The 27,012-nt window shown below is 42.0% G+C and overlaps 1 protein-coding gene across 1 annotated transcript in view; it reads right to left on the bottom strand.

Moving 5' to 3' along the window:
* The window catches only part of grin2da (glutamate receptor, ionotropic, N-methyl D-aspartate 2D, a), a gene marked incomplete at both ends in the record, with an annotated part of 101,588 nt that overhangs the window by 32,649 nt on the left and 41,927 nt on the right, over positions 1–27,012 (bottom strand). The window contains 4 exons of the mRNA XM_079287838.1: positions 3,057–3,210; positions 7,159–7,327; positions 9,996–10,201; positions 18,780–18,894. Coding sequence (XP_079143964.1) covers positions 3,057–3,210; positions 7,159–7,327; positions 9,996–10,201; positions 18,780–18,894 — 644 coding nt within the window. The remainder of the gene's footprint in view (positions 1–3,056; positions 3,211–7,158; positions 7,328–9,995; positions 10,202–18,779; positions 18,895–27,012) is intronic.

Raw genomic sequence — 27,012 nt, 5'->3', positions numbered from 1 at the left:
ACCCATCCACCTACCACACAAACACAAACACACAGCCATGCAAGGTTACAGTATCGAGTCACCGTCGGCCCGGTTGCCCGGCGGTCTTTAGATTAAACGGCCTTGGGAGCCCTGCTCCTCCGGCCGACTATGACGTGTTTCAGATTGTCTCCTAAATCTCCTCTGACAGATGGATGGATGCACTGCTGCCGCTGTGTAAGTATGAAATAGATCCCTTAAGAGTGGGAGGAAAAGAACAAGTCTACGAAGTGAGAACATAAGTCGACTCCTGAAGCGCACTTATTTCATGCATGTGTCCCACGACCGGCGTTCATCCGATCGACTGCACTCTTGTCGGGTGTGTTGCTGAGGATCCAAGAGGAGTGCAGCGTCGAGTGTGAGCTCTTAAGATCTACACGACATATCTATAAGCAGTGCATTATGAGCACACTGTTGAGTGTGTGTGTGTGTATATATATATATATTATATATATTATATTATATATATAGAGAGATCAGGAGATCAGGAGATCTTCATGTTTACTTCTCCTGATCTTTACCTCCTATAACAAGTGTGCCAATATGACGGCCGTACAGACGGACGGACAACCAACCAAAAACAAAATACCAAGATGATGTTACGTTTCGACAGTACCGGTATATCGTTACAAAATGTAATGATGTATCACGGATTTTTAGCTCACTATTAATATAAGCTGGTTCATATTATATATTCTTCATTATTTTTCTGCAATTGAAGTATTTCTCAAACTAGTCTGACTTCACTTTGTTTGCTCTATTTATCTCGACAGCATGAACGTGACTGATCCTTCGGATCCTGTCGGAAGCAGCTCTATCGCTCGTTTTATCAAAAGCACTCAATCTCACCCTCGCTCTTTTGTGTTTGGTTTATATCCGTACATGACAAGACTTTCTCTCTCTCACACACACACATTCTCTATCCTCCTCTCTCTCTCTTTTTGTTTTAATTTCTCTCTCCTCCAGCTCTCTCCCTCAGTCATCTCTCCATCTCTTCATGCTTGGAAATGTCTGGAATTAGTCGAAGAAGATTTGTAAATTAAGAGGTCTTATCTTAGTAGAGGCCGACTTTGAATGAGACGTATACTTAACTAAAGAAAATGAGAATGAAAAAACCCTCCACTGTGGGGCTTCATTTGGATGCTGAGAATATCAAATCAAAAGTCCAGATTGGCAGCTTTGAGTTGAGATGCAAAGCCTCGACTGTGAACCTTTTTTCAAGTGGGAGAGAAAAGCTCATCAGAACTGAAGGCCTGTTCCATCATGGAGGACCATTTACAACGAGGTTATGTAAGCTATCGGGGCTGTTGTTGGACACTACCCATTCAAAGGCCCACATCTTCAGAATAAAGGGCAATCTTGTCTCTAACACTTCAACACTGCTGATTAACAGCTATTGATGTAGAATTCTGCCATTTTTTGGGGTCCATTTTGCAGACAAGTGCTAACAAGAAGTGTCTGTACATGTTTATTCTCCCTCCCCAAAAAGCACATATGAGAAAATCCTTTTACATTTCAACCGTGTGCTTCTTCTGTTCTCTGTCGCCTGTTTCTGAAAACACAAACCGAGAGCAGACCCTGTTCTGTGGAGAACGCCGGCCCTTACGAGTGATTCAGATATTGGTCATTTTGTCAAATTCAGATATGCAATGATGATGTCTGGGTAATATATGTTGTCCAATGTTATTGTTTGACAAGATGATGTGTGTGTGTTTGCTTCAAAGCCAGCATCCACTTCTGCCAGCCATTAAAGTGTGCCATTGGGGGTTAAGTGCTTTGCTCAAGTGCACTCTTAGGTGATAATGAGAGGGGAGGCAAGTGTCGGTATTTGATCGAACTGGCAGCTTGTCAGACACAAGCCTCTGTCCTCTAAACCGGCGCATTTGTATTGATGTGATGCATTTTAATCTGCCTGCTCTCTCGGCCACAATCTGCTCACACCGTACCGATCCCTCGACCGGCGACGATGTGGACGCGAGCACTGAAACACTCGGTTTTGTCCAGTGACGATTCCCATAAAGTTTATTACGGAGCCGCAGATGGCGGGACAATATGGTCCGTCTGGTTGGCGGTTCTATATCACAGTAATGTTGAGAGCGTTGTGGCCACAACATGTGAAAAACTGCTCCAGTACCATTACAACAAGCTCAGTTCATAATCCTTGGACAGCATGTTGGGTAATCGGACCTGGAACTGCACAAATTGCAAACAGACGACCAAACGTTTTGCCTGAAATCCAACCGATCTTTGAATGTTTGAAGGCAATTAATCAGGCATCATGCGCCTCAAACAACAACTGACATTTGTTTCGTTTCTACAATTATTCGGAGGCTAGAACGTAAGAAGCTAAGAAAAGGTATAAGCCTATCCTTGTTGTCTAGCAACAATCAAGAGGCTGGAGTTAGAGGGTCTGAGGGACCCAGCAGGCACATATGTCTTCACCATGTTAGACAGATGGGGTTATATTTTTCTGTCTGTGATATTTCAGAAAAAGATTTGACCATTGAGAAAATAAGTTCACAACAATGACGTGAATAAAACAGTGAAATTCCCTTTTGCTTTGATTCGGAAACACAAACAGTAAGTAGGACGGAGAGAGAGCACAACATGTAAATGAAGTAGTGTAGCTGGGAACATTCAAAATAAATACACCTTGAATTTAAGTATATGTTCTTTATGTTGGATATCTTTTATTGGACTTCTTTATTGGCAGCAGTTGTTTTGCGTCTATAAAACCCACTTTTGGGGAATACGAATAAACTTTTGTTTTTATGGCTTATCCTCGCTGTTTATAGTTGTGCCTGAAGAATAAACACTCATAGTCACACACAGTATAATCCAGGTATTTTAGACACTACGAGCTCATAAGCTGCAAGCAGAATGTCAGGGTTTTTGGCTTTTAGCTCTCTGCTGAGTTCCTCTCCGTCAGTAATCGTCATACAAATAAATTGACTTGACTTTTTGTTCCTATTCGTGGAGTAAAAGACTTTCTGGGAATAATAATCAAGTGAATTTAATTCAAGACGACAACAACTCACCAAGGAAAGCAGAAGGCGACACGGTGCCGTTGCTGCGAGACACCATGACGCTGATGCCGGTCTCCACGAACGGAACGGAGAACTCTACGACCTCTGACCTCTCTTCATTAATGGTCAGAGAACCGATGGCCATGTCAGCTCTGTTGGACACCACCTGGAAAACAGGAGGCATGTCGTTAGACGGATGTTGTGTTTCTGACGAGTTAAAAATGCTCAAAAACGTTTGAAAAAAATGGATGAAAAGGATATTTTTTACCAAACAAGAAAATAAGCTGTTTATTTCAATTCGAGTTCATGAGTTCAAATCCCTGCTCTTGATCCTGTCTCAACTTTTTTCCTCCTCTCTTGTCTGTGTGCTGTATTCCTTCTTATTAACTGTTGTAAAACATAACATTTGTGAACTATACACCCTTCTACAAAGAGTTGCCTAAAGACTCCGTGCATAGAAGCACAGAGTCTTTGAAAATAAGAATCCAAAGTGTCACACTTCATAGGCTTTGTCAGTGATGTCATTTCCACTGACTTTTCTTTTGTCTCTGCATGCGACATGAAACTGGGCTGTGTTCCTCCTCAGAGCTCGGCCGAATGCTGTAAATTAGGCTCAGGTGGTCAGAAGGTGAGGAGCTGAGGGGATTCACAGCTCTGTTGTGTTTCACCTGGCAGGAAACAGAGGTTACTTGACTGCAGTCGAGGGATTGTGGCGGTCAGAGGAGCTGGCTGCTGACCAGCAGTTCATCAGTCTCGAGTCTTGGCCTGGCCCCAAAAGACTGTGAAGACAAAAGCTCAGCGGCCCCTGACTAGACACCAATGAGACGCCGTTCACCAGGCTCTTGAAGTCACAATCCTTAAAGTCCTCTTTCTCTGTTGACATCTTAAGAGCAGCGGCAGCGTGGTTATTTCTTTACTGTTGATGGATTTAGGGATTCTTCTTTATTCTGCCATGATGGCTATTGCTGCAGAGCCAAGTTAAACCAGTGAAGTGAAACCAGTGAGGTGACTAGAGTTAGTCCAGATATGTCTGTAAAATGGAAGTATAGTGGCAACAGAACATAGAGGGCCTACACTGTTCTTAAGCAGCGCTCTACAATGCCCGCTTATTCTGTTCAATACCAAGTTACCGTAAACAGGAGATGCATAATTTTCTGATTTTAGAAAATGACTGCCTGATTGGGAATGACATTTAGAAAAATAGCGGAAAGGATTGTTGGCCTTGGTGACGTTTTGCTTGTGAGAGGAGTTTAGTTAATCGAAAAAGAATCAGCGGCGGCTAGTTCCACAAAACATTGGGGAGGAACACCAACCCACAGGGTCATATTATTTTACACTCGTTGGCTACTTATGCAAAATGAAGGGCTAGGGTTAGGGTTAACACATATTTAATTCTAATAGTGAGATCTGGTTATCGTTTATCTCAACCACTGGTTTTGGTAAAATCAAATAGTCCTGCAGGTAGCAGGAAACAACCACGAACAGGACAATGTGAGATGCAACAGTTTGCACACAAACTCAGCTGTCCCCTGTGCACACATACACACTCTGCTGCCATAATTAAGCAATTTAGAGAGAGAGAGAGAGAGAGAGACTCTGAGGCCTCTCTGAGACAGAAGCCCTGTAAACAACGACATCTGGTCCGTCAGCAAATACCGACATTGTCAGTGTTTGGTTAATGCTAACACACACGTGCACCCACCCATGCGTACATACACACTCATAGATCTATGAGTATACAATGAGTATTCATTCACAAAGACATTATTGTGTGTGACTCTGTAAAACCCTGAAGCTGGATTTACACTATAAGCATGGGACGAGTAATACCAGGGGACCTCATGTCATTTACAGATGTCTTTGGCATTTATTTTGCCCCCACCGCTTTTCTCCCTTTATCTCTGATGAGATAGAATGCTTTGGATTGTCTTTTTGTTTGATTCGGCAGACTAAGTGAGTTTTGATTTTTTAGTTATTGTAGGCTGTTTATTTATTATTTTACCCTTGGAGACTCTGATGCATTTATTTTTTTTGCATCCATTTCTGGTATGTTTGTTTGTTTCTCTGTTCATCATTTTCATATAAATAAATGTTTTTTATTGTTTACTCCTAAAGTGCCTCAGCAGCCTTTCCTTGTTGTTTTAGTCCCAGTTTGGCAAAGGTTGAGTAAACTTGTTATTTTACTGTTTCCCTAGCCATGAATATAAAGTTGTATCTCACACACACACACACACACACACACACACACACACACACACACACACACACACACACACACACACACACACACACACACAATACAGGGGTTATGGTGACTAAGGAGAAATATGGAGATTGGTCAGCTCAGGCTGCTTGTGTATTTTCCTATAAGACTGCGAAATCTTCTCCTTTTCAGTGACACAAGAAATGCTGTATTTTGTGATCTTGCAGACATTCATAGGCAATGAAATAAACCAGATTATACGGTTATTAATGATTGCACAGTAAAGGTTCTTCTAAAACCTCTATTTGTCTTCCCTCTTGCAGTACTGCCCTAGACCTGTCAACACACTGGGGCGATGATGAGAAGTCAAATTGTTGCAAAATGTGTCATTTTCCGACCAGTAACTAAAATATGAGTTTGAAATTGACCAAAAAACGTATACGATATAAAATAAAAGAAGTGAGCACCAGGAAAAAAATGCCCTCACTTTCAAAAAGGTCCTCACAAAGTCAGAAGTACAAGAACACACACACGCACATTCTGTAATACTTTGCATCCCCTGTCTAACTGTGTTAAACCAACTTCATTAATCCAGCCACCAGAGGGGGATTGGCATCATGGAACCAGCAGTATCTGCCAACACACACACACACACACACACACACACACACACACACACACACACACACACACACACACACACACACACACACACACACAGCCATGTACAAACAGTCTCACAGTCTGTGTTGTCCTTTCCCACTCTCCGTTTCTCCAGCACTAATCTTCCTGACAGGCCTCCTCCATATTTCCTCTTTTCTCCTTCGGTTTGGATCCAATCCTCGTTTTAAAGGATTTGAGGCAGGAGAAAAAGACTTTCACAGGAGCCCTAGAATCAAACTCCCTTTTTGTAATTACAACAAAAGAAAAAAAGAACAAGAATAAACGACGATGCTACTGTACAGGAAAAGTGGATAATTAAATACGTAGCTACAATATTTCACTGAGACGCACACAAATGAAAGTGGTCACGGTGTGTTTGTGAACTGGGCTACTAAACGTTTGAGAAAACAACTCGGCTGCTTCAAGTCTCAACCGAACACGTATTTTTAAAAACTTGCATTTAATCTCACCCATGTGGCTGTCGCTGTGATGTTTGTTTGTGTGCGGCACGTTTTAATATTGCTTATGAATGTTTCATGAGTGGACATTTTTTGTCCGTTTTATCTTTTCTGGTGATTCAAAGGAATAGTTTTAAATGTTTGGAAATACCCTTATTTGCTTTGTTTCAGAGAGTGAGAAGCTTCATGGCAATCGTACGTGATAAAGCCAGGAGAAGGTAAGTCTATCTTAGTTTACATCAAACATTACATTTTACATGAATAAACAAGATGCAACTTTCAAATCTGATATGTAGATATGTTGGTAGGCAAATTGTTTTCACGTTGGACAAATCCAGGCTAGCTGTTTTCCTTGCTTCCAGTCTTCATGCTAAGCTAGGTTAACCACACCCAGCTCCAGCTCCGTACTTAACACACAGACTTATATCGATCTCTTCACGTATACTCGGAAAGAACGCAAAAATGTACATTTGCAAATATGTTGACTCTTTCTTGAAGGAAACTGGTACTTTTAGGCGACTTTTAATCATCTGTGCAATTAAACGTAAAGGTTTAAAAATGTTGAAGTCATCCTCAAAGTAGCTATATAGTGGCTACATGTGTTGCTTTTTAGTCACAATGCTAAATTGCTAGCCACCTTTGGAACAGAGAAATGGTACATGTAGCACTGAACACCAGATTAAACATACAAAACAAAGACTGATATCGTGTCTTTTTTTTCTTACTGAACTAGAACGTTCACTAACAAGCCAATGTTCCACTCATACAATAATTGTATAAAACTCCTCACCTCTCCGACCATGCCGTTCCACTCCCCGTCAATGTTCTTCCCATGCCTCCCATTGGTCACCAGGTAAAGGTCGTAAGTGAAACCCACTATTTTTGCCAGTCGCTTGAGGACGTCGATGCAGAACCCTTTGCAGCAATGCTTCATGGGCCCGGTGCCGTCCACCACCAAGCTGAAGAGATGATGTGAGGAAACAAACAGATGGGCGAGGGAGTGAAAATACTTTACATGCGATTTATGATGTTTCATCAAGGACGCTTTGACCTTCCCCGTCTTATATCACAGACCTCTTGATGGCATCTACATTTACAATTTACAAAGATCTCTCAACGCCTTTTTTCCTGAGGCTTTATCAAGTGAACACTTCACAAAGGAATCCAAGTGCATTTCAATCGCTGTCACTCAAGTGGCTGCTTCGCCCTCCGTCAGCTGTCCACATCAAGTGCCCGTCTGATGGACCCTGAGACAGTTATGGCAGCTATGGAAACCCCCACGGCTCTGTTACCAAGCAACACAACTTGCTCAATTTTTTTTTCACTCAAACGTACGAGGGTGACACACTTCACTCCTCTGTGTTATTTGTACATCTTGGAAAATCCTTTCCACAAATTAAGTCTGGTCTTTACTTGGCAGACATTTATTCTCTGTGTATGTGAAAATAATTTTACATTATTCACGTAATGTTTAATTACACAAAATGATTCAACATGATGTTTGGCAACAGAATCGCTAAATGAAATTTAATACATGCATGTATGCCAGACACATTTGCCATCAGTTCGGCTGCCAACTAGCAAACAGACATAATTGAAGAAAGCAGGCAATTTACTGTGGCATCACATTGAATTGATTTTTAGACTTTAAATGTTTATTAAACAAATCTTTTTTTAAGCTGACATTCAGTTATTATGCAATAAGTGGCTGTTTAAGATCAAGACATTTCGTATGAATGCTGTGGTTTTCATCAAAAGTTGGAAATATTCAGAGTGAAAGGAAGTTAAGTTGAAGTGCTTGGTTTTGCCCGGGCAAAGAAACAAAACATGACCTTGGTGGAAATGACAATTGAAAATAAAAGCATAAAACATCTTAGCCAGCACACTGCAGCAATGTCAGAGGAAGTTTAAAAAGTACATCCGATATATATGTAGAAGAGGGAGAAAAAAAGACAAGCAAGTCAAAAGTAGATTTATTTAAAGGAGAAACAACTTTCTCTCTCAGCCAATAAAATTGATGAAGGATGAAGTCTTTATCTTCCCATTTGCCAGGTCATGTGCCGGCAGGAAGGAAGCTTATCTAGGATAGACCAGGAACGCAGAGCTCACACACACACGCACACACACACACACACACACACACACACACACACACACACACACACACACACTCACACACACCTCCCCCTGACTTACTTTTGCCTCAAATGAACCGTATATGTACATGAAACAGGATAAACACCACTGAATGGTATATTGTATGTGACACATAATATAAGATAGTACAAATCCTCGGAAATCGGAATTGAATCTGAATTATGTTCTCATCTTTTAGGTCATGCAATTGTATGTAACCTGGTCTGTACTGAATGCAGGATAGAAAGACGTTATGATTACATTTTACTCCGTTTACTTACCTATTTTAAGCCAAACGTAGATGTATTTCCTAAACTTAGAAAGGGGTTTTGTTGCCAGAAGCTAACTGCATCCGTTTCATCGTAACGACATAAAATGACACGCAAAAAGCTTGCGTGTAAACTGGACTGAATCACTCCGCACGTGCTGAAGTTACCAGTATTTTTGCAGCGTTGGAAGGGATGCAGCAGGGATCTCTTGCTCCTAATTATCTGGATTGATAAAAAGACAATTAACCTTACTTTGCTGTGTAGTTTCAAGTTTATTTTATGGTTTTAATGAACAGCTGTAACAAAATTATGCCACATACTTAATTGCATGCTTTCAGGTGCTATATGACTTTTAATGCATCTGTAGCTTCTGTGAGGAAACGTAATTTCCTCCCAGGGATGATGAGATTATTTTTTTCTTCAGGTCTAATCCTCCCTGCACACCAGCACCTGGAGATGGATAAGATTTACTCTCTTGTTCGTGGAAGCTTGGCCAGACTTTTACATTTCACAAGGGATAAGAGTCTGTAACCTGCTGGTTTCAGGATGGTCTCTATCTCACTACTGTTTGAAACTTTTCACTGAGGTTTATTGGCCGATAAGGAGTTAGAATGGAAACCCCTAGGAGACCAACTCCTGTTTAAAACTGCTTCAGTCCATTCTCAGATAGGAAATAACACGTCTATATTATTCTTATCCTCTCTGCCTATGGCCATAATAAACTGCAGGTCATCCTGACCTGACGCTTTCTTTGACGAATTACAAAAATATATTTCAACTTCATCCACACTTTCTGGTTTTGTAATGCGTAATGATTTTAATATCTCCTCCCCTCTAAAAGAGTCAAATTAAAGAACCAGAAAAAAGACAACTGTACACCACCGTGGTCATGGAGGAAGTGTGGAGGTGCCATGAAGTGTGGCGGTGCCATTTTGCTTAAATGGATTTAATGGGCAAGTTTGTTAAAAGCCAAAACATTTAAAAACTATGTTTGAAAAAACACTAATTTATGGCACCAAAGCAGCTACTGTTTGCATATTGTCCTCATTCTATTACCTTCTGGTACTAAGAATGACCTTTTTCTATGACAATGTACATTTGGATACAATCTCAACTGAAATAAAACGTTTTAATGTACAGACCAACCATTGAGAACACAATGCAGCAGGGATTCACTGATTCAGAAGGATGTGTTTCATGTCGCGGGGCTGTGGTGTGTTACCTTGTGTTGACGGGCATTCTACAGGGTACAGAGTCCCGGATACAGGAGCTGGTGCCCGGGTCAGCCGGCTCCACGATGACGAAGGGCCTCTCCTCCAGGGTGACCACTCGGAGGTGCTGTGAGTCATCCAGAGGCTTCAGGAAGGAGCCGTAACGAGACCAGGGATGGTAACGCAGACGCAGGTGGCCATTCTCCCACCAGCCAACCTGGATGGGAACAAACACAGATGCTCTTCAGCTCTTCTAATTGTTTTAGAAGAGACCGCTGATCACATTGTTTTCATCTATAAAGGTATAGAGGTACAAATAATTGTAGATGCTAGGTGACATATAACAGGATGCCTCCCAGTGGTACAAAACAATTATTTTGGGAGTCCAAGAATACTATTGATTAAAACGATTTGTCAAAAGCGTTCTGGAACTTGAGGTCATCCATGTGCACCAGTTGTTTCAATAGCTAGGTATGTTGGTTGCATGCAATTGTTATTATTATAATTATTGTGCAATCTCATGATGGCCAAAGCCTCTTCTGTGAAAATAAGTCTGTATTATGCGTCTAGAATGGCTCCTTCAGAGTGTATCTGGCCTATTATGCTGCTTCTCCTGCTGATAACTCAGAACACAACCTGGAAACGTGTGTTTTATGAGGTAGCGCAGCCCATCCGTCTATTATTTCATTGATTATCACTGTTTTGAGTTTTTTAATGGCTCACATTTCATGTTGTTTGCTTCTGTTCTCTTTATTCTATAGCTACGTGCTTTTTCTGCCTAGTCATGGGATGTCAGGGAGATGTAAAGCAACAACCTTGTGAGTCTTTGCATTGGTTGTGTTGTACAATGAGCAATGTTTCCATGCAGCAGCAAGGTATTTGGGGCAGAGACTGAGACCAAATCGACAGTTTATAGTCACATTGACCTACATGTGGAAACAAATCTGTTCATATCGACTGAGGAAGTCACTGGATGGATGTGCAGTGACAACGCAGCAAATCTGGCTTTTTTATTTTGTCATTTTTCATATATTCAGACGCTATTTGCATACAGCCAATTCTCCTGTGATGGTGCCAGACGCGGCTGCTGGGATTTGTGAAAAATCATGCAAAGCCGCTAAAAAGACACACACACACAGGTTTTGTCACTTGTGAGGACATTGTTTATAGTCTTATTAAAACCGTAGCTATATTCACCACATGCATATGCCCAGTTTATGTTCCTTAAACTTAGTTAAAGTAATTTATATCTCCTCTCTAAAAGCTTTTTGATAAGTCCCCACACTGTGACCGTGTGATAAAAATGTCTCCACAAACACACACACACATTTTCACTTCTTTCTCATTGTCCCTAAAACCTAATCCTCCTCTGACGTTACCCAGATCCTCACTCCAACCTTATCCATAAGCCTTAACCCTAAAATAAACAGTTTACCTTTTAGGGACCAGGATTTTGTTTTAGTAAAATTCATTACTAAGTTTGTGTGTAAAGTTCATCCTCATTTTTAGGATTTTTAAATCTAAATCTTTCTTATTTTTCAGTACTGTATTGTGTCAATAAGACTGTTTGTTTTATTTATATATACCTAGATGGAGAGATGACTGACCTCTCCAGATGGGAGGTCAGTCTTCATAATGTACTGTGGAGACTGAGGTCCCCACAACGTCATGAATACAAGTTATCGCACACACAAAAGAACAGGTGCAAGCATAGCACCATACACTTTACAAGCAGAAATGCATTCACACAGAAACACACACAAAACTAACAGACACAACTAGGCACACAAATTACAAACATGTGCACTGACACACTTCCACAGTATAATTCATAATTATTGATTTTGGCCCCTCAGTGCATTAACACAAGGACCAGACATACAAACAAGAGTAGGATGTTAATGATACATGTGCAGCACCTGGCTCTATGGACCAACCTCACTCACTGTATCCTTTATGCATTTTCAGTGCCTCTTTTTACACTGCTCTTTTCTCTGTCACCCTACAGTTCATTATGGACCAACATAACAAGTGGCTCTTCTACGCACATTTGTCCTCCAGTTCACCTCTCTATCATGTTTTTCATGAACTGAGGTAACTGCTTTCTGCCGCTCTTGAAACACAAAAAACACAACAACAAAAAGACATTTATATGCAAACACACACACACACACACACACACACACACACACACACACACACACACACACACACACACACACACACACACACAGGGGCTGAATCCCTGGATTGCCAGCCCAGCAGAAGGCAGGGATGGAGTATTTGGTATTTTGTCCCTCTGTTACCATGGAGCTCAGACAGACCTTTGGATTTGTTCTTACAATTTACAAATACTAAACCCAACTTAATGTAAAACGTTGAGGTCATATTCACATCTTAACAACACAGATTCTATCGAATGTTTGTTGACTGACTTACAAAAATGCTGCATTCAAAAATCTACTGCAGCACATAGAGAGATGTGCTTTTGGTATTCACTGCAATCCCCTCCGTCTAAAATAAATGGATCTGAGTCATACTCATTTTTAGTATCTTCATGTTTATTTTTTGATATTTCCATTCTAATCAATAATCTGAGGAGCGCTGCTCAGCGGACTCGATAGTTTGGGTGGCACTACTCGGATGAATCAATGTTTCAATGTGCATTCCTTACAAAATCAAGACTACCGTGCGCGGACTTGAAAAATAACTACTTTTGCAGTCATTGCTTTCTGACATTAATTACCCCAAAGCGACCAATAGCTGCTTTACAGAATATTTTATTTCACATCTATTTTTCTTTGCCTGTTCAGCCTGGCTTTGGCGGCTCATTGTAACGCAGCTCCTCTTCTGTTCATTACAAACAAATCATCGCTGCTGCAAAGCTAAAACTCATAACTCTCTGAGCACCAGAGGACCTTTTCATACGAAGACCAAACACTTGATGACAATAGTAATTGTGAAAAAGCCTGTTCTATCCCAGGGATAGGCTGAATCCCCGTTGATATGGTTTACTTCTAGACGGTAGCAAAGACACTGATTTGTAAGAAAATGTTGATTTTGCACTGAAGTTAGTCTGTATCAGTGTTTTGTTGTTATTTGTATGAATGCCCCCCCAACATATATTATTGCGTATTTGGCTGATACATTCTACTCACGTTGGCCTTCTTTAAGCTTTAGCATCAGCTATAAAGTTTCATGACTTTTGTGGATATTGTTTTTTAAATATTTATTGTTGTTGAACCGTTTGCTGTCTGTACTTCCTGTCTGCTTCTCCGTGGTGCTTTTCAGTTGTGTGATTCTTTATGTTGCTCAGACTTGCTCTGTCCTGGCTTCCGTTCTGTTTCCCAATGATGTCGCCCATCCGGAGATGATTCAAGGCGCTTTAAGTACCAACACAAGTAATAATTGACCTTGTTATTTCCTCAAATGCTAAAAAGTTACTACTCTCAAAACTCCAGAGGGGGAAAAGGATTGGTTGCTGCAGCCCAAAGGTTCATCCAACAGAAAGAATTAAACCACAGCCTCACTTATGATAATTATTGAAGGACTGGTGGCCATATTATGGACAGTGATGGGCGTGCAGTCATCCATGCGACTCCTGCCAGCAGTGGATTCATCACTACTTTTGAGTGATTTCTGCCTCTATTTTCACTCAGTCAGTTCTGTGAGTGCAAAACAGCTGTATCTGTACATTGTAGTAAACAATTGAGTACGAAATTGGTTCCTGAGAAACATTGCTTGTGAACTTAGCTGCATGATGGAATACTTATAAAAGCATGACAAATAATGGTAACAACTCAACCGGAACAAATAGAGGTTGATTTAAAATTTGGTTTAATTCAATATAGGCTGATACACACTGAGTTCAAAAAGTTGTTCCTCACACAAAGGTCAGTATGCCCATTAGAGCTGTCATCATTTCACTATTACTGTCACTACTAATATTGTGTTATTAGTGCAATATCTACAACATTTGAAATACATAAATAATGCTATCATTAAAATTCATCTTTAACTTTGTTTACTTTGTGTCTTGCCTGTTTTGGTAAACCAGTCACACTCAGAATAGGAGCGTGAGGAGGTTGATATTACACCACGATAGCTTTATATAGCATTTAGTTATAGAATTAATGTTGTATGCTGCTCCTGGATCATTAACACAGTTTTATCATATGTGTATTATTAACATGATGTCATTATTCTGTCTTTTAAATATCCCAGTTAACGACAATGCCAGTATATCAGGACACCTTTAACATCCACACAGTATATTGTTAGGTCCGGCTTAACTCATTCTTCAATGAGGACCAAACATGGACGTGTGGAGACAAGGACAGACTAAAAACTCAATGTCACTCGGACCGAGTTCAAAATCGATTCTAATTAGAGGACCATGATTTTGAAAGAAATCATACTTAATGCATATATATATATATATATCATAGTGTATTATGGATGTTACATTTGTTAATTAAATACCAATTTAATTATACTGCCTACACTGCAACTTTATTTTTGTGATGTAATAAGAAGATAAGCTGCTAAATTGAATGAGATAATGTCTGAGCCCTTCTAATTATGTGTGCGATCATTAATTAATGTAACCATTATCAGGCGTCCCCATCAATCCTCTAGTCGTGTTACCAACTTACTTGGTCGACATGATATCGAAGTACCTTTTCGCAAAATGTTTCATGTTGCGTGTCATTTGCTTATCTTCCATCGGAGTAACAACACACTTTCAGAATCGGTTCCGTAGATAATCGCGGCCTCTAAACCCACAAACATGAGACAAAAAGAGCCGTGTCCTCCTCCAACCACCCGCAAAGCCTGAAATTCAACCGTAGCTATGCCGCCCAGCAAATAGCATCCCAGCTGTCAGTCAGATTCTCAAAGGTCAGAGACAGACCAAACTATCAGCGTCTTCAGGAAGGTGGTGCTACCTGAAGCACATTCATACTGGCAAAATGTAAGATTAAATCTGGGATGGTTTCTTTCTGTCACGTTCAACTTCCTGTTTTGAGTAAAGCCTGTGCACCTTGTCCGTCAGCACCTCTAGCTAGCGGTCTGAAACTTCATTTCTCCTTCTCACTCTGCCATTGTTCTGCCTACTTCGCCAAATGAATGGATTGCAATTAACGCATGAAAAGGAGGAAACTGCACTCAGCTGCGAAACTTTATTGCCATGTTTGTGTTGTAATATAATAAGAATATTATCTTTTGTGAATCGGACCTTGAGCGATTGCTTCTGTGGTGAAATCATGTTGCTTATGAAAGTATTGAGGCTGGTTTGTCGTATTCACTCATTGATCCACTGTATACCTCCTTGTTTACGCTTTGGCTCAAAGAACAAACAAATGTAAGATGACTTGCTTTATCATTGCATCACATAAAACCTTCAGAAAACTCACAGGATGAGTTGCTCACAAAGTGTGAAAAAAGGCTCAGCTGGCAGCAAAACAACAAAAATAAAACAACAAAAGATTGCAACATAATCTGCACTGAAGGACAAATACACATAATAACAATGACATGATTTGATGCATAAAAAAATCCCATAAATTACTGAAAACAACATCAAATGATACTTACGTAGGTTGGGAGCTGGAAATGTAAAAAGGTTTTTATAATGTTTTGCACACGTTTGAACTGCCCTCGTGCTTTTTATGCATCATGCATTTAGCAAAGCATCACCAGTCATGCATCCATAAGCACATACATGTGTAGATAATTTGACATTGAAGATGCAATATATTCATGTCACTCAATAAATCCAAGAAATTCCACATGAATGATTCACTTTGCGTGCTGCTTGAAGTTTGAGGTGCAGCCAGAAAGTCAGAAACAGGTGAATTGCAAAACCTGCTTGGTAATTACAAAAGTTTACAGAATATATATTCTTTGCCTAAAACCAGGAACAAATCTCTCAGTGAATTTTCTGACTCTGAGACTCTCGATAAATATAGACCCGGATCTCGCTCCCAGCTCGACAGCCGGCTCTTGTTCGTCTGCCCCAAGGTTACTGTGCTCGGCAAATATACTCCATGATTCAGTTCAGGAGAGGTTAATTCAGCAAATATACGCCTTGGACACCGGCTTGTTCAGACAATTGTAGCTGGAGAGAGCCACTAGGCAGTTACGGTCAAGTACTGGTCTCTGAGGGACTTGTATTGACACTGTTTGTCCTTTGCCTGACCATTATGTGTCAGGTCTAAGCCCTCAAACAACAGGCACCTTAAGGATCCTTCAAATAACCAACACGATGGACTCAAATGTATGCTCAAACTGCAGTCCAAGTTGAAGAGTCATTGCCAGCCAAAGGCTAAAAAACAATGAATTCTATATTTACAAAGGGAATTGTACATGTGTGTTTTGTTTGTCGTACTTGTGCTGGTTACTTGTGCCCAGTGTTCATCTTTTCCTTCATCGTAGACATCGTTTATCATCATTATTGTAGACGTTACTTGTAAACTGAGATGGGATGATTTGGTTTTCTCGGACCTGTGGTGTCTCATGTTGATTTGAAACTGCGATAACTGGTCTGATTTCAAGACATTTTTTACGAGCCGACAAACACTGATAACTAACATTTTGGTGCGAGTGAGAGTAAAACGTAACTGTATCATTGCAAACCCAAAACAACAAAACAGATCCCTACATTTTAGGTCACAAAAACGCTCCGTCGAGCTGAGTGGAACTGCAGTCTGGTGATCATTCTCTGTGGGTTCGGTACTATAAGCGCACCTTTTCAACAGGAAATTGTTGATTTATTGAAATATAAATAAACTGACTGTAGCAGCTTGTGGTCATGCTGGCCCTTGAGCAGTCTATGCACCAGGTCAAGCACAGTGTGGAGTCATTTCTATTTCCATAAAATTAGTAAATATTGTAAAATGCTTGTTTGAAACATGACACAGCTATGCTGACTATTTCCTCCTGAGCTCACCTGAACATCTGACACAACAGAGCAGCACAGGAGTCGTCCTTCGAGAGCGGCAGTGCAAACCTGATCCTTATCTGTCCGTTTTTCTGTCGGCTGCAGACAGTTTTTCTTCCAAACTCCGTGGAGTACTGTAACCTGTCTGCTCTGTCAGTATCTCAGCCTTCATTCACTAAAAATCCAATACTGTGATGGTGAGACAGAGAAGATCAGGCTGGATGTGTCAGAGGGAGGCACAGACGATTTAAAAACATGAATAAAATAACTCAATCTCAAAAAACAAATGCTCCTTGTTCAGCAATCAAATGATAAGAGGCAGCACTTGTATTTTTCATGAGTGCTGCCGATTTATCAGCTTTTAACAAAGTATTGTCAGTCACATTATTCACCCTGATCGGAGTCTTGCTCTGAGGCTTGTTGTCTTCTGCAAAACAAGATTGTGTTGAGTTTCAGATTCTATCATGCATGATGTATAAAGCTCTGCAACCCCCGTTTAAACTCCACCATTCAGTCCAAGGTTTTTAAGATGCAAATCACCAACAGTAAGTCCAGAGGGAGAAACAGTATGCGGCACTGTCAAGTTAATGCGTTTTATCATGAAACAGGGGGATTTAGAGGCCAGCGCAGATCAAAGAGTCATGTGACACAGAAGGATTGAAACTGCTGGCAGAAGAAGGCGAAATGAGACTCTACAACTGACAGAGTTGACATAAAAGTGTTGAACCGTTGATGTTTAATGTTGCTATGATGATTCTTCCTCCAGTGTCTCATTCCTCACCAGGTGGCAGTGTCTAAAACTTGCATTCTTTCTAATGGCCATCAGGGGGCGACTCCTCTGATTGATTGGCGACTACGTCCACTTCTTAGATACAGAAAAGAGCATGATGTCAATACCTGATTGGTCATCTTATTCCCAAACCATTAGCATTCATCTATACAGTATTTGTATAACAGCTTTAACTCATGAGGGAAAGTTTTTCATTTGTTGTTGGAGCCAGGCTGGCAGTGCAATTTAACTCAACTGGATGAACACCAAACCATGAAACCCAATAAGGAGCACACAGTGGACAGTGGTGTGCTTTTGGCCTCATTGTTTGCTTTGTAATTCAGTCTGCTAAGGCAGCTGTAGACCGTACAGAAATCCTGCTCATAGCATTTTATGACATAAGATACTTATTTCTTAAATCTTACTTCACGCAATCCAATCGGAATCCTTCATTTGTCATATGGGGCGGAGCTAAAATACACAGTACTGCACCTTTAGAGGAAGTTTAGCTTTGAGGGAAGGTGAAGAAGTGCAAACACTTTGGAATCCAAGGACTCGCACTGATGCTGCACCGTTAGAGAAATGTGTTTCCTCTCTTTCAAAGGTTGATTTTTCCTTTTTCGTTATGATCCTTCGAATGGGGTGGACGCTTGAGTTTGCACTCGCCTGGAAACATATTGTGCCGTAGAAGGTCAGGAGCAAATGGAACACAGCGGGACAGAACAAAGAGGTTTACTTGTTTTTCTCAGGTCGAAGAGAGTCTCAAGGAATTGAAAGTGCCCTCTGAGGGCAGACCTTGGATTTGGTGCTATTACTGTAAAACTGCTGCACATGGCCCCCGATGGAGACGATGTTGAACTGTGAGTTAGCGCTGGCTAACAAGGCCAACAAACGAAAGAGTGGAGGGAGAGGAGGAGAGAGGGGAGCAGGGAGCCCTAATGAGATCTGGGAGAGAGAGTGAGACAGCAGAAAGGTGAAACTGAGCAGCGATGATTCAGCATGTTTGATGGGCCGTGAAATTGCGGTTAGCTCGTCTAGCCGCCGCGCTACTGTAATTAGCGGCAACTTGCACAGCTGTGTACTGACCTCCTCCCAGCCTCTCCCACTGGTGTAGGAGATGACATCGAGCAGCGGGTTGGACAGGTAGCCGTCGCTGTTGAAGGAATAGTCCCGCCCACCGATGGATATGTTGGTGAAGTACCTGCGAGAGGAGACAGGAGAGCACAGAGGGGAAATAAGAAATAGGATTCCCGGAGTCCGAGCATGAGGCAAAGGATTTAGATGCAGCGGTATTTCAATGTGGTTATCAAGGCCTGTGTCCCAAAACAGTAGCCACCTGTGGTTAAGTAAGAGGGGGCGACTCAGGGAGAGCGAGACGACGTGAAGCGCAGAATTTCACGAAAATGTTTCCCCGTATTCAGCTGCTTTCTTGTCTCACACAGCAGCGGGAGGTTTGCAGAGAAGAGAGTGTGTACGGGGGGGGGGGTGTACTTAAGAATACTTTTAACACCAGAAAGACGGAAAGCAAAGCGCTGGTATGAAGTAGAGATAATGCGAGAGGGAGAGTTGGAGCTTTTACCTTTTGATGCTTTATAATAAAAGCATCTGGATAAAAAGCACATAAAAGCTTCTTAATGAAACCATCACGAACACACGGGCGACCTCGCGGAAGGAAAACATCACCAGCATCTCAAATCACACTTAATCAACTGCAATCGGACTTCAAAACAGCCAAACATGCAAAACATTCAAAAACAGAAATATACTGTAATAACGACTGTGAGTAAGCAGTCAAGAGCACACCGTACTCTACATATTCTAATCAAACACACTTTCTCTTCTGAAAATAATTTATTTCATATCTCTGACGTTAAAAACTAATTAATCTACACGGGAAGTGGTGTGACTCAGGTACACGCTGCAGTGATTTAATTCAAATGAAGAGAAGAAGAGTTGCTGAACAGAGTCTCCCAACCAGAAAGTGTATCAAAACGAAATATCACAAACAAAACCACCACAGCGAGTCCCAACCCCAAAGACATGCTAGTGTGTTCATCGTTAGCAAACTGTCTATTCCAGTCACTGGATTGTAATCTGAGGCGGCAACCAGCAACCATTTCCATTATCGACAAGCAAACAGTGTCAACTTAAAGGTCCACTTACTACCGTACTTCTTTCACAGTCTACGATCATCCAGCTTCATTTGATCACTGAAGAGACTGAGATGAGGGTTAAAAGCTCCGTTCACAGTGCTCCTAACGATGAATTTCAATTGTTGAAAAGTTGAATGCCAAAAAATTGTGGATTCAAAATTTCACATAACTTTTTATTGCTCATTTCTCCCAACCCAAAGTCCAAAGTATTCAACATACAATGCAGAGAAAATAGTCAATCCAATCATATTTTTTTGAATAATACTATATCTTCCTCCAAAAAGTCAAAACCAGAATAAGGGACAATGTATAGGATTTGGTGGCATCTAGCATTGTGGTTACAGTTTGAAACAGGACATGTCCTCACCGGAGCCAGTCGGAGGACTACTGAGGCCTGAAACAGGACATGTCCTCACCGGAGCCAGTCGGAGGACTACTGAGGCCTGAAACAGGACATGTCCTCACCGGAGCCAGTGTTTGGTTGGTCCATTCTGGGCTACTGTAGAAACATGGCGGCGGCCGACTCATTCTAAGCTCACGACAAAATTCAGTTTCAAGTAGTATTGTTTTCATGAATATTACTTTCCATCCCTGCTAATAGATCCCCCTCAATCCTACACTCACTGGCCCTTTAATGGTTCAGTATGTCTGAAATAAATGAGGCAGAAGGAAGAAGGTTTTTTACATATTCGGAGTGGATACAGTCGTAACCTTGTACTGCATCATCGTAGCCTGCTGATCTCTCTGCACTATCTCGTTGTCCTTCAGTCAAACGATTCAAACGGGAATCAGGACGAAAAGGACAAACGCCCTCAGAATCCGCGTGAGGAATGTTTTCAGATGCTGTTAGATGATCCGACGTGTTCTGAGGCACTTATGAATGAAATTGCTGTGACCAGACTTCACCGTCACACAGTGTGCATTCCAGCACAACAAGCTCTACTAGTGACCATGATGAGTCGGGCCCATCATCCTTAGTGGTCCACGATGGGATTTCTTGGGTCAAAGTGTAACACATCCCTCCAGTCATATGTTGACATATGTTATGGGCTATGTATGAAACGCAGCAGGAGTAGAAATAATGGAAATAAAACAGCATTAGAAAGCATCTTACAGAAGCTAGAAAGCAGGATGTCATATGCATATCCCAGCTATAATATTCTGCTTCCTAATAATGACAGTATGAGCTCATCCCTGCTGAGTAAATGGGACTCAGCTCCTCTAGCTGCTGCTGACTGAAGAGTCACAATCTTTACTGCACATTTGATTCACTTTGGCTTCATTTCCCAAAGGGCAAGAAACGGTCAGTTCACTAATTGGATGCGGAAAAGAAACCTCCTCATGGTATGCTAATGTAGTGAAAGATAATTCACTGCATTGTTGATGCGCATTAGATTCAGGAAAGAGAAAACGCATGAAGCTGGACTTGAATAGCTGCTGCTGTTTGTCATTACACACAACATCATCCAGCAGCGATTCAGAGGCTGAATGGGAAACGCATACAAGCAGAGCACAAACAGGGAGGTTTAAATATCGTATCATCCGACCACAGAAACGCACTGTGGTGCTTTTCAGCAGCCTCCTTCAACCCAACATCCATCACGTGTTGCGGTAGGTGAGCGGTGCAACGATAAACACCACAGCAGCCGTTATATCAGAGCAATATGGGAATATGCATGTTATCAGGTTGGGCTGCAGCAGCTAGAATACAACTCTAGCCGCGACACATTCAACACCACACACGCCGTCTAAGGGCACTCTCTAAGGGCACTTTGACCAAAAAAAGGTACTTGCATCTATGCCTCGGATTTCGTGTCAGCCTATTCCGTGACTGGAAAGTGTTTGGCCTCCCTGGCAGTTTTGTAACAGGGCACCTCTAACCTGCCACTGTACCCACGAGCACCTGATGTTAACCGACATCTGTGGTCCCTGAGGAATTTCTCCTCCATAGTTTCACCTCCATATAAAGAAAGAGGCGGAAGTCAGACGTGTCTCCGTCCCTTCTGCCGGGCAGTGCCCCTCTGCAGCCGAGTGCAATCCTCCCTTCTTTTCTTCCCCCGCTCTCCTCCTCCATCCTTTATTCTTCCTCTCTCTGCCTCTGCTTCATTCCTTCCGCCCCGACGATCTTCTATTCTCTTGATTTTCTCAGGCGGAGGGGTACAGTACAGTGCAAAGCACCAGCCAAACCAGAGGTGACAGCAGCGAGGAAGTGGGGAGGAGGCGCAGAGAGCAAAAGAGCAAGAAGGAAGGTGGAGAGGGGGAGAGAGAGAGAAACTGCCAGGAAGAGACGGCGAGGGAAACAGAGAGACAAAAAGATGGATGCAGACAGAGAGAGAAGCACCGAAACATGAGCTGGGGAGCTTCAAACAGGTTCTCCGCTTGCTCGGACCCCCGCTCTCCTTCAAACTCAACCTTAAGTTTGATCAGAATTTGCACGCCTCCTCATTCCATATGCGTCAAACACTGCAGCTGGGTCAGCGCTCCTCGACGTCTGACGCCGACGCACGGAGGCGTCGTTTGAGTTTGCAACTAGCTTCGGTGTTAACGCAGCCATGTCCTCCTTACAGGCTCAGAGCGACTGACGGAGGGTGAAGCTGGGGGTGTCGTCGGTCAAGTTCATGTCAAACTCAGTTCTTTCCCTAATTCAAGCAGGTTTGTTGCCTCAACTTAAACTTCCTGCAAAGAGGAAACGTTTATTTTGAAATGAACAATAAGAATGGGAAACTGTCACGCTGTCCCTGAGAGGTCCAAACTGACCCTAAAGGGCTCATTGTTTGAAGCTAGGATCACTCACCAAGCGTCGCTATTTGATGCATTAACATGAGAATGTGTTGAATAATGTGATTATATCGTTTCACACAGACGGACATAAATATAAACACCTGGCAAAGTGTTCAATACCTCGTCAGTAGTCCCTATGGACAGCTAACGGTGCCATTAAACGCCTCTATTTTCTTTTTAGGTCCTGAAAAAAAGTGCTTTTTAAAGTTTCTCAGTAGAGCGATATAAAAAGCAACGTTTTGTTTGTCTCTGCTAAATCGGCTGAAAATAGAGGCGTTTATTGTCACTTTCGGCTTTCCATAAGTCCCTGCTACTGTATGTCTCACATTTTGCCATTATGACACAAACAAAGACTCACAAAGAGAGAAATGTATCAGGTACCCCGTCACTGCCGGTAATCACCTGCCCCTATTCATTGTTGAGACTGGGGGAAGGAACAAAACGACTCTTTGGTCGCGTCCCGCTCTCCTCTCAGGTTGTGTTGTTATCACTTCCTGTTTTATTTTGGTACACTCACCTTGGTCTCTTCTCTCAGATACTTTGCTTCCTGCCCTTTTGTGTTTCCCGCCCTGATTCTTTTCACCTGTCCCTCGTTATTCCTTTCAGCGAGTGCTCCAGCTCTTTTGTTCCCACTGTTTTTCAGACCGATCCTTGATTTTCTTTGGATACCTTTGTTTTGATCTGGGCAGACTTCCAGTGCACTGAATCCCTGCTGCCCAATTCTCATTGTACCTGCTCTGTGTTTTCGAGTCTTTTATTTTTGTACTAACCGTGGAAGGAAGCAAGTCATTACACGGTCAGATTGGCAAACTCCTCCTGTCACTATGATATTAATATTTCACTTAAAACTATGAGAATGTGCCATCTTTTCCACATAGCTAATTACTACCAGATGCTATAAACATATTCATGGGCAAAGCAAGGACTCACTGAATATATATAGAGTATATATCGGGTACACATATGTGCAAAAGATAGATGAACAACCTTTTACAGACTGAAAGACTTCCATAAGCTGAATAAAAGGTCAAATGCCTACTTTTCACTTGCACCAGTCATTAAAAACTGGCATTAATTTCAGTAAAACTGGGAATGAAGGGAGAGTGAGGGAGGAGTATGGGTGAGAGAGAGAGGGCAGCAGAAGGTTTCCTCAGTGGGAGACGTCTGTATTATACCTGCACAACAGCAGAGCTGAGACAGAGCCTGATTTAATCAATGAATTCATTACTGGGACACGTGACAGCCGTGCATCAAACAGGAGGTGTGGGGGGGGGACGTTCCCTGAGAAATCAGCAGTTTCATTACTCGACAGACTGAGAAAGAAGAAGAGAGGAGAAGAAAAGAATAGATTTCAGGTGAAGATGGAGCGATAAAGGAAGAGAAGAGGCAAGAGAGGATTTAAAGCAGAGAGAGAGAGATGGCAGCGATTCTGGGATATTATGGAGGGTAAAACTCAGCTCACCTCCGGTTAATCCACCTTTTCATTCACAGGAATAAGGTTTTACCCAGCAGACCCCCATCTGCTCAAGCTCGCAGGAGTCACAAAACGTGGAGTTAACAAGGTGTGTGGAGATCTAGAGGTGCTTCGTTTGAGTCATTCAACAAAACTCCATTAGGAACTACGTTTTTAGGGAAGCATGTAATTACTTCTCTAAATGACCCGGATAAGTAAACGAGACCATCGGCGAGAACAATGGCTTTTTCTTTATATCCATACATCTATGCAACACCGAGCAGACACCAACACCCTGCTGGAGGCCATTTAGTAGATGAAGTATGAAAGTTACAGTCCATTCCGAACGCAACAGTTTGTGTGATATCTCACAACAAGTTTCTCCTCATTTCTCAGCTTGGTGCGTGGACAGTGGTCTCCTGGCTCCTCCACCCGTCCTGCCCACCCGTGTGGGCTTCATGCTCGATAAGAACAGTTAAATAAGTTGACTCTTGGTTTCACACTGGACACGAGCAGCGGCCTCCCGAGTGAATATGTGACGCTTGAGAAGTAGAGCGCAGCACAACTAGCAGCTGCTGCTGCAAAGAGCTGAAGTGATCGGCCCATGGATGTGTCATCAAACCAAAACTATGAACTGTGGACTGAGGATCACTGAGATGGTGGTTTGTGCCGGCCGGCTGGTTGGTCAGTCAGTCTCTGGCATCGGTGAATCTCTCCGAGCAGAATCTCTCACTTGGTGATGAGCCTGTTCGTCTCACTGCTCTGCCATTGGCCAGCGCTCCTCTCCGTTGAGTTCTTGTTTTTTCTTTCCTTGTTCTGACCTATCTGAGCCTGGCAACTACAAGTGTGTGTCATGACAGCAGATACTTCAAATAACGCTACAAAATCACACATTTCTTCAGGTTAAATTGATGAATCTATCCAGTATCTTTGTCGATCATTTCAAAATAAAGCTTAGTATTTTAATTCATTCATTTGTACTGGTACTAATGACTTCATATAAGCACCAGCAACACTGAGCCTGTTTGTTGGCAAAATGAGAGGCTGGCCATCATTTTATTCTGTCTCATGAATGTTCTGGATAAACAGACACAAATACAAACAAATAGATCCACCGCCACGGGGAATCCCCTGCACGGTTAGTAACGTTTAACGTGTTACTGCTGGTTACATTTCTACAAGACATGCACTTCATTCATGAGGTGAAAATAAGGGCTCATCTCTGGCAGCATACATCCAACGCATGCTTAACTGGTTAAGGACAAAATGACTGCAACTATAAACAGAATTCTCTGACGTGAATGCAGCAGGAGACACACTAATCTGGACTTTCATGGGTGAATAGATGCTTCTGTTTGTGTCGAGGCTGGATGGTAAAGAGCAGAGAAAGAGGATGAAAAGATTCAAGCAGAGAGACTGGAAAAGGAGTCCATCTGTCCGTCTGATACGGAGTGTGAATGGTTTACAGTCCTGCTCCACAAGCAGCCGGCTGATGTGTGTGTGTGTGTGATTTCCATCAGTGGGAACATTCTGCCCAACGGAAAGCTTTCTGTGTTGCCATGACAACTTCTTAGAGAGAGAGAGAGAGAGAGAGAGTATTCATCTCTCTTCGTCTTCCTCTCCTCTTACTCCCGATCTTATTTGCAGGAATGTTGATGTCATATTAAAGTTAAATCATATCATTGAATGTAAAAAGCTTTTTGGGAGGAAACAAATAAAAATGAATGAATAAATAGAGAAATAGAAAGAATAGATGATGACAGGATGACACCTGAAACTGTGCAGTCCTTTAGTGAAGTGGTCCGTATGTGTGCACTGTAAGCCGAGATGTATTCATATTCAGGAAATATAAGAAGTACAAACGGTGTTAAAACGCTAAATAATCTCTTCACATATCTTCAAATGCAATATGTTTGAGCTTGACGGGCAAATAAAAGTTTTTTTTTATGATTTACTGCACTGATCCTTTAGAGAGCTCAACAAACAGATGGATGAATGAAGGAAGAAATCAATGAACAGAAGCCTTCTGCAGCAACTACTCAATGGAGGGTTTTCATCAGCTCTCTCTCTCTGCGATGATTCATAGTTCACTCTCTGACAGTGAGTCCCGTACCCCTGGACCTGAAAGCATCTCTGCTCTTACATAGTGAAGGAACGATGTTTGTATCTCATACTATTGCACCCACACACACACATACAGTGGAGGAGAGGGAGAAAGGCCACGGCTGAATCACACACCACCAATGAAAGGCTTGTGACCATGGACGCCAAAGGGAGGGGCAGCATCACAGAGCTGGAGAGGCTGCCCTGACTTCTGTGTGACTCATAGCATTCTGCAGTGAGGGGGACGGGCAGAGAATCCACAATGTGCCGTTTAACCGGGCTACATGGGGCTCTTTAATATTCATAAATCACTACAAGATTCGTCGCGGGACATTTCAAGATGTCGTCAAGAGGACTGTCATTCTGCATTTTGAATAAGAAGCCGTCATGAGGGAAGATGTGTGGAGGGGAGGTTATGAAACAAGTCTGTGCTGCGATGATGCCGTGTTAGCGGGATAAACACGATGAAACACGTCATGACTCTCAATTCTCTGGAGTATTTCTCTGGATGAGCTTGTAAGCAGCATGAATCACACTGAAATATTTTGCGATAGTCTTTTGTATTTTTGTTTTATTGGACCAGCTGTCTCAAATTCCGATGATAACTTTGGAGCGTTTGCAACCCTTTACAAAGACACAGTAAAGATGTTGTCTTTGGTCGGCCCATATCTCATCACCCACGAACATCACCGGGTCCAAGACAAGGAGACGGTGGAAAGGAAGCAGGAAACAACAGGATGTGTTTGTGCTTTGATAAAAAGAACACTATGACGTAAACTACAAAGTAAAATGTCATTTGTGTTTTGTAAAGTGGTTTTGACAGAAGGAC

Source organism: Melanostigma gelatinosum (genome assembly GCF_949748355.1).
Source record: "Melanostigma gelatinosum genome assembly, chromosome: 17".
Lineage (NCBI taxonomy): Eukaryota > Metazoa > Chordata > Actinopteri > Perciformes > Zoarcidae > Melanostigma > Melanostigma gelatinosum.
The sequence above is the reverse complement of the archived record's forward strand: the minus strand, read 5'-3'. Positions and strand labels throughout refer to the sequence as shown.